The sequence below is a fragment of the Oryzias melastigma genome, linkage group LG9 (assembly GCF_002922805.2).
Source record: "Oryzias melastigma strain HK-1 linkage group LG9, ASM292280v2, whole genome shotgun sequence".
Classification (NCBI taxonomy): Eukaryota; Metazoa; Chordata; class Actinopteri; order Beloniformes; family Adrianichthyidae; genus Oryzias; species Oryzias melastigma.
Window position 1 is genome coordinate 18,545,311 of NC_050520.1, and position 8,867 is coordinate 18,554,177.

General features: G+C 38.2%; 1 protein-coding gene across 5 annotated transcripts in view; it reads right to left on the reverse strand.

The window, feature by feature from the left end:
- Positions 1-8,867, reverse strand: part of emid1 (EMI domain containing 1) — a 56,372-nt gene that overhangs the window by 13,926 nt on the left and 33,579 nt on the right. For 4 of the 5 annotated variants that reach the window (XR_002919619.2, XM_024275590.2, XM_024275591.2 and 1 more), the window contains exons 4-6: positions 948-1,046; positions 578-639; positions 360-492 (exon numbers count right to left, since the gene is read on the reverse strand). Coding sequence is in view for 4 of the 5 variants with exons in the window: in XM_024275590.2 (XP_024131358.1) it covers positions 360-492; positions 578-639; positions 948-1,046 (294 nt within the window). In the remaining variant the exon portion in view is untranslated. The remainder of the gene's footprint in view (positions 1-359; positions 493-577; positions 640-947; positions 1,047-8,867) is intronic. The other variant, XM_024275592.2, reaches the window with a different exon arrangement.

An 8,867-nucleotide genomic window follows, 5' to 3' on the forward strand; every position in this document is an offset into this window, starting at 1 on the left:
TGTCATTTGTGACAATAGAAGACAAGAAGTAAAAACAAAAACTTTCTTCTATTGTAAAGGGCTGCAGAAAAAGGGGATTTTCATATTTTACATAAATGAAAGCTAAATATCTAAGAATGTGCCAGACAGGCTTCATTGTAACAGCTGTTACTTTGCTGTTAAAGACTTGTCTAGCAGTGGGGATGAACCACGTGCTGGTGTGAACTCCTGTTGTGTTTCTTTTTTGTTCAAGAGATGAGCAGCATGGGCAGCCAAAGCAGTTGTAAGTGGAAATGAATGCATGTGACAAGCAGGACACAGTAATCAAGTAGAGATGAGCTTCTGTTGTGCTTAAAGGTGTACGTTTGTGATGCATTTACCTGCTGGTCCCTGCTCATCATGAACTCCCCGAGAGGTCACAGCACCCACAAGTATTGAAGCCTCCGGAACATTTCCTTTTTCACCCGGTTGGTACTGATGTGCTACAGTAGCTGGCGTAGTGAGTAACTGCACCTGATAAATGAATACATCAAAAAATAAATACAAGACTCAAAATTCTTGATAAAAGTGAGGCCTCTCACATTGATTATTAGATTACCTTCGCCTCCAGCGAGTTGAGCTTTTCACTCAAAGCTGCAATTTCACTGCAGTTGAAGCAATCTGTAAAATACACACAACAGAGAGAATTGGGATATACTATCCATCAAACTCATTTTGACAGGTGACCTTTGACCCCAAACCATCAATCAAATTAATTTGACAGATGGCTTTATATACATTTTACATGTAGAAAATCTATATAAAGCCATCTGCCAAATTAGTCTGATTGATGGTGCAGGGTCAAAGGTCACCTGTCAAAAAGAGTTTGATGGAAAGTATATTCCAATTCTCTCTCACAAGATTCTTCTTAAAGTTTTATTATGCATCGAGATAAAGCATTTAATCTTCAAAGTAAAGTGTTGTTGTACCATTCTTACTAGAATTTTGCGCTCCCGTGCGTGCAGGAGGGCGCCGCAGACCAGAAGGTTTCCTTACAGCCTCCTGAGCTACAAACTGATTCCCTCCATCTGTAAGAGACCATAAAGAAACACACACACTTAAAAATACTAATTAGACATGTACATATTTACTGTTTTCACAAAGATGTTTGCTGTCTAAAACATGACATAGTGCACTAAAAGGGACAGAAAACATTTATTCTGCTACAGCCTTTGCTTGCCACATTAGCAGTAGAGGTGCAAATCCATTGTTTTTTATTAAATGTAACTTTTTGTTGTAGTTGTTTTTGCAACGTTACTACAGTTGAACCACGATAATTCAAATGAACTAAAAATTTTAAGTGATTTACATTGATATAAATAACAATAAACTGTTGATGTGATTAATTGAATGCAGTCTAATCAAATATCACTTCTTTTTACGACATTAAATGATATTTTATAGCAATGTAGCTGTGAGATTTGGTCTTTTTAGTGACATTCTTAAAAGTCTTATCAGCTTCAGCTTACAATACTGGGAAGGCATGAATTGAAGTTGATTAAAATCCTCATTGTTTCTTTGCAAAAATTTTCAGGGTGTTTATCTGATTAAAAAAAATTCAACATTTGTTGGAAAACCTTTAGAATTATATTTTAATCTGTTCTATTTCCTTGGGACAAACAATATTGCATTTATGCTTTTTTTTCAAAGTTTAAAGTTGCAAGTTCAGAGGGTGAGGCGGGCAAATGCAAACAATAGTTTCCTTGTGAGGAGAGAATGGGCCGTTTCTGCTTGCTTTCTGTCTTTCCTTCATTTTATGAAGTGTAGGAGTTTGTATCGCAGGATTCTGGATGTTTTGAATGTGCAGAACTCGGTGGAAGCGGCTAGTCTGACTCTATTGTCTGGCCTGGCCTTGCTCTGGTTGGCCCTGGTGATCCTCAAACAAACGAGAAGTCGGGTTCAGCACCTCATTAGGCGTCAGGAAGCAGGATTTTCCCTTTTAGTGGTAATCAGCAACAGTGATGGCCAGTATGCCGCACTACAAAAATGCTATGAAACTGCACCTGCAGTGCAGAGAGCCCCACATGGTTTTGTAGCTGCAGTAACATCAGAAGTCATAACCAGCCTAAGAAGCAGGAAACAAAAATAGTGTAATTGAGAAAATAAATACTTTAGAACCTAAACTCCAAAAGAGCAATGGATCTGATTATTTTTAAGTAAGTAATGAGAGAGGGGGCCAAAGATAACCTATAACACATGGCTTTGGGTAAATTGAGAATACTCCAATTATTCACTCCCTCAAACATGATTTCACTGAAACAGGTTCCTGATATTTCTGAGATGACTGCATTTGAAGAAGGTATGACCTGGGAAACCCCATCTTTCTAACATTTCAAAAACATTCTTCCACAGAGATGAGAGCACACACTTCAGCCTCCTTCCACTTGTACTTCAGTCTACATGGGGGAAGGCTGCGAAGACAAAGAGACGTGTGTGTGTGTGTGTCCAAGAAGATCCAAGACTTTTCCTGCAGAGCTAAGCTCATATAGACGACTGCATTCAATTACAAAAGGGGCTCTGGGTAGGAAATCTTGCCCATGGCTCCGCCCCTTCCAACAGCACCTCTCCTCTCTCAGAAGATCCAGGATCCCCTCACCCACACTCTGGCTTTTGTACCAGGCATTAAGCCGGCTTTGGTTCAAGAGCTGGTGCCTCCCACACACCCCACTTACACACTTGTTCTCTGTCTTTCAACTGTAAATTCAAAACCTCCTGATCTAAAAATCTACTTTGACGCTAATGAAAAATCTTGATATAAAAAAGCAAAAAGATTTAAATTTGAAAGCGACAAAAATCTACATAAAGTGTTTCCAAAAAAGTGAATCGGAGGAATCAATCCTGAAATTGAACCCAATAAAGTGTTTTGGCACCATTTCCAGAGCGAACTGAAACACTTTTATTTATATTTGACAGTTTAAGGATAAACAATAGCTGGAGTCAGACTTCCAGAACTCGGATTCCTCCTGTGACAGTATCAGCGGACTGCAAGACACTTTTGTGAGAGTTCACACACAAGCACAAGATAACAGATGACTGGTTCAAGTGCTCTCTATCAGTCTGTTAGCCAGCAATAACATCATCATGCTGCAGCCCTGATTCGATCACAGTGGGGAAATGGTCTCAGTGCGGTTGGTCAAAGAAATGCGATCATGTGTTTGACCCGTTAAGCTCCTTGTTGATGTGGGCTCTAATCAGTGACTGAGTCAGAGCTCTTCATTAGTGAAACAGACACTGAAAGAGGCCAGAGGCGGTGCTGACATCAGCCATCTCTCCGCACTTTTCCCTCCTGCACACGCTTAAACAATGAGGTGATACGCTTACAATCGCTGCTCAGAATAATCTTTGCTTTTGCTGGTCTATCACTTCCAAAGAAGAAACAAATTGAATCTCAGATTCAATTTTTTTTAGATTTTTTGTAGGGGAAAGAAATTGCTAAAAACATCATGTCTCATCATGTCTCAAATGTTGTTACACAAATGTGTGCCAAGTTTGAATAGGTCCAACAGTGGAAGCTCTTCATCTGATTGACTATAATTTAATTTAGGAGAATATTGATTCCTTCTTGTTCAATCTCCTGAAGTCCCACTTTGATGAAAATTGTGTTTTGGGTTACATGTTCTAGTGCCATTTTTCTTGGTTGGAGAATATTGAGCTTAGAATTGTGCTTATTTATTCAAATTGTTGTGAATCAGGAACAGACATAAATGCTATCAGAAAAAGCTTGTAGGTGTGACGGAAAAGTTACTACGGCAAGCCACAAGCTCCCTACTCCGCTCCATTCTGATGCATGCACTTATAGACGACTAGATACGTGTACGACCAAGGATCTGGCTCAAAACTATACGGCTGGTTAGCTGTGAGGCGCTGTAAGCTAATGGGAGAGCACATAGACAGATGGATGATGGGAAGGGGGCGGGCTTAATCTTATGTTTAAGAGACGAATTTCTGATGAACTCCTTACGCTCTGCAGAAAGTATATTCTAGAAGACGATAGCTTTTTTTTTGGCTAAAAAATGTCATAATCATAACTAAAAGACCGCTGTGAACACTTTTAAAATAGATCAAAAGATGATATGAGACTCTAAAATCTGACATCCACATGCATGGACATCACATTTTGGGTTATATTAACCACAATAGTTAAGGTTTTTAGGTTTATTTAATTTATATAGCACCTTTAAATAACCTGGATAAAACAAGGCCCTGTACTTTGAAAGTTCAAAGAACAATAAAAACAACCGCTAAAATATTAAAAAGAATTACAGATAAAAAGGTAAGACTCAAATATTAGTTCCAGAGGTCAAAGCATTATTTTAATTTGATTCTAAACGCTGTAATAACATTTTAAAGGTCAAGAGAACTGCTGGTTTCTACTATGTTTGGAGGACGTGCGTTTGCTCCACTCGCTGCTGTATCGCTTACTTAACAGATGCTTGAACAGCATATCAAGATCCAACACGGGCAAATTTCCAACGTCAGATAGTTTTGTTTCACATTCTTAACTTTGTGCACAGATAACAGTACAGCTGTGAACAAAAAGCACCAGAGCACACATACACTAACTGCAGCGCGCAGACGCAGCAGAGTGTGCAAAGTCCCGATTCATCTCTGTCTGTTCAATTAGCTGAGCTCAGCGCCACAGCATTGTTAATGACCGGGCACCAACAGCCGAGTGTTTGTCTCACCAGACAGACTCAAGTCTTCTGTTGCTGACTTTAGATAAACACACTCACAGAGAAAACTGATCTCCAAAAAAAATAGCCAGTGTGAACAGAATGACCTGGTATAATAACAACATATTTTTTATTATTTGTTTCTCCTTTAGCATTTTTCTGTCACTTTTAAGTCCAAATATTGCATAAAATGTATTAAAGACGGCACATGTGAGAACTTCTAATTGAAAAGTACCCAAATTTGAATTTTTGTATAAGCATTAGGTTATTTTTTACGAACAACTTTTTTTGAGCATACATTTCATTTTATGCTGTAGTCTTACCCCCAAAACATCATTTTGAGTGTTTTTAATGTGTTTCTCTCATTAAAACAGCATCAGCTCAAAAACAAAAACTTGTAAAATTGAGATCAGAGAAACCAAATCCTCACTTTTACCCATTCTGAGATGAAAAATTAGCGAGCCTAAGCAGCCGGTCTGCGTCTGCACTTTTAAATAATTGATGATTTGCTGCTAAAAACCTCCTTCAAATGAAACCCCTCCAGTTTTAAGGACCCCGAGGTGAAAGTACTCCGGGTCAAAGGGGTTCTCTCCCCCATGCACACACCTCCCACCTCATCAGTCAAGTCTGACAGAGACAAAGCGGCGTGGCACAGGGCAAACCAACAGCATTCTAACAGCGCCTCCCACTCCGCCACAGCTCCAAAGATGACGGCAGTTAATTCCCTTTCATCTTTTAAACTTCATCATCGCTCTGATTTATGAACTTATGATAACCTCTGAGTTAGTCCTCTTATGTACTTTCTTTTGAAATATAGTTTCCACTGTTAAGATTACGGATGCCACAATTCTCAGAACTGTATGTTACACCAGTAAACTGAATCGTAGGGAAAGTGAAGCGCTGTATCTCTACAGCATACCAGCATGTTTACATTGAAAGTGTCAAATAACTGTGCTAATTTAAGACAGATTGATTATTGTTTTATTGAATTACACTAGTTTGAGCCAACTGAAGGATTTTACTGGATGGACGTTACTTACTTAGCAGCAAATTAAAATAAGGATTTTTCCAAATTTTAAGTTTTTTTATTTTTTATTTTATTTTGTAATAAACAAACAATATATGGAGCCAATACAATACAGAAACCAAAAAATTGAGGTTTGAACTGAATAGTGGGGAAATTGAACTGTTGTATCCCCAATTAAGAAGGATTCCTTAAAAAAACTAATGCATGATAATACATTTTTTTAAAAGCGCCTTCCAAAGCCAATTCAAGACCACTTTACAATAAAAGCAGATAAAACACAATAAAGGAAATACAATAAAAAACAAAACGAAATCAGATAAAATTAAACACTGTACATACAAAGTATTTTGACTGTATTCCCTGACATTTCTTAACCCGGGTACAGTTTAAGACAATATGCAGCAATATGAATGCAAGGATCCCATTCTGTGTAATTCTGTGTAATATATATATATATACATATATATATATATATATATATATATATATATATATATATATATATATATATACACATATTATTACATAATATTTTTGAATTCTCTGAATTTTATATCATAGCCAATAATCCACGCACCTGATATACCTAACGTGTCAGTTTGTATTTTGCAAAATGTAAATAAGTTAATCCAGATCTGCTTAAGAAATCAGCCTAAGCAGTAAAAATAATAGTAAAAAGACATTTTCTGAGTTATGCAGTTATAAGATTGACACATTATTATGGAGGGATTTTGGCGTCATTCCATACCTGCAAATAATCACGCAATTGATTATGACTCGTTCTAAATCTGCAAAAAGCTGTTTTTTTAATTTCTATTTTACTTTTTATCGACTCCTGATTTAGCAATTTGGCTCAGGATTTGTTAGATAATATTATGAATCTAAATCGTAGAGTAATGACTGAATTTCATTGTAAAATGTTGAGAATCCATTTGAAAAGTTCTCGTTTTTACAGGATTTAGCATAAGTTTTGTCCATATTTTCACGTCTCAGTTTCATTTTTTTAGGCTTAATGCAGGTATGACTTCAGTTTTGCAGTGTGTGCATTCTCTACCGCTCGTCTTGTTAACCTCTGGGTTAGATTGTAGTGACCACAGCTGCTTTGAAACAGATAATCACTGCCTCAGTGGTTTCTGGTGCTTTCAGTCACATTCTTGCACGTCGTTCGTATGGTCACTGCTAGTTAGAGTTCAGTTTGGTCACGTTTGAGATCTCTCATGGTTCTGTTTTTGTCATGTTCAGAGTTTTCTATCACATGCCTCTAGTTCTCCTGTGTTCAGCTCCTCCAGCAGTTACCAACCTCCCACCGCACCAATAAAAAGCAGAAAACTGTAAAAGCAGTCAACTACACACAAGAATTAGCGTACAGCTAATTCTGTTTTGATAGTTCCAGATATGGACAAAAGCAATAATAGATCAGTTTTTTCTCCTGTTAGTTTATTTTTTTTCTTTAATGACTCTTAAATTAATCCTTCCAGCATCTTTAGCCCATCCAGGTGTTCCCAGGCACACCCTCTAATCTTCCACAGGAAAGAGGAGGGCCTCCCAGCGTTCCTTCCACATCTGTCTTACAACAAGCTGTTTTTACCAGCTTCCTGCTCACTCTCCCTATCGCTCTTATTTTCTTATTTTCCAGCACACGCATGTAGAGATGCTAATATCAATGACAGGCATCTCAGTCGGTATAATTACAGAGAAGTGTCGGGTTGGATGAGCTTACTGGAGCCGTCTGCAGACAGATGTTTTTGTCTGGGCTTAAAAGAAACTAGCTTACTCATGGTCAAAGTTATACTTCTTTCTGCTCTTTTTCATTCATCATATGTGAATTTATAGCTGTCATAACTGTTTTTATGAATGAAATAAACAATAAAACAACTGAAAATGAAATGACCTCTATGAACAGGATGCAGCACACCCTCCCTTCCCCATTCTCTTCTCATGTTTCCTGCTGGTATTTTTTCCAGAAAGTCTCATCATCAGAAACCATCAGCTGTCCAATCAAAAGATCCTTCAAGCAGGCAGCTGAGAGTCAACGCGAGGAACTTCCAGGTACTGATTACAGGAAATTTGAACTTTGTTCTGGGGATCTAATCTGTCCTTGCTGCCTGTTTTGGGATGCAGCAGTGTGCTGAGTTTTGCCCTTTTGTCAAAACGGGTTATTGATGGTTGGTTGCAAAACTCAGCAGGACAGACAGTCTAAGACAAGGGGGGGAAAAGTGTTGTTTGTTGGAATAAGAATGCATAAAACCAGGAAAAATGTTAGTTTAAAAATGCCTAACACAAATGTGATGCTGGGTAATCATAAATAGAAAGAGGAAAAACCACTCTCAGCAGCACATGCCACAATACACTCATAAAAGCAAACACTGCGGTCCATGTAAAGTGGTTAGATGGAGTGATGGGCACTGTCAAAATAAAGCATGCCGATTTAAGATGTGGTAGTGACAGACAGAACCACGTATCCACCCTGCAGTCTCTCTGCGTTCATCCACTTTAAAGCAGAAGACGTCTAACGAAATGAAGAGGATGATTCATCTCATGTCCTTTCCGTCAGACAAAGAAACCTCACTCCTCTCAGAAGCTAACTTATGCTGCTGTCTTTTTCAGCCATCCTGTCCAATAATACGCAACTTACTCAGCCTCTTTTTTGTATGTGATAACTTGCTAAAAAAACAAACAAATGACAACAGGATAGAATAGCTGCCAAAAACAAAACAAAACAGCGTGTACTCCTTCAGCTGCTTTCGTGTGGCAGGGTGGAGGCCGTCTCATCTGTGACCAAGCAGCAATTAAAGCCAACTTGGGTCAGCTAACAACAGTACACAATGGCTGCAAAAACACCCCAAATTAGACTCCATAAGGACATGAATGCAGGTTGTTAGGACATAAAAAATACTTTCACTGGCTTTACACAACCTTAAAGAATGTGCCAAACATAGAGCGCCCTCATAGTCTTTCCATAACTATAAAAACCTGTGGAAAACCGGAGTAAAATGAAGTAGGCTACAAAGCTAGCTTCAAGGATACTCAGATACATAAATGAAAGTTCATTTCTTCTTCTTCGTTGCTGACTCTTGAGCTATCCCTAGAATGTTTACATTAAAAGTGGGGTCATCTGGACCCCACAAGACACTGTGCTAAAAAAAAAA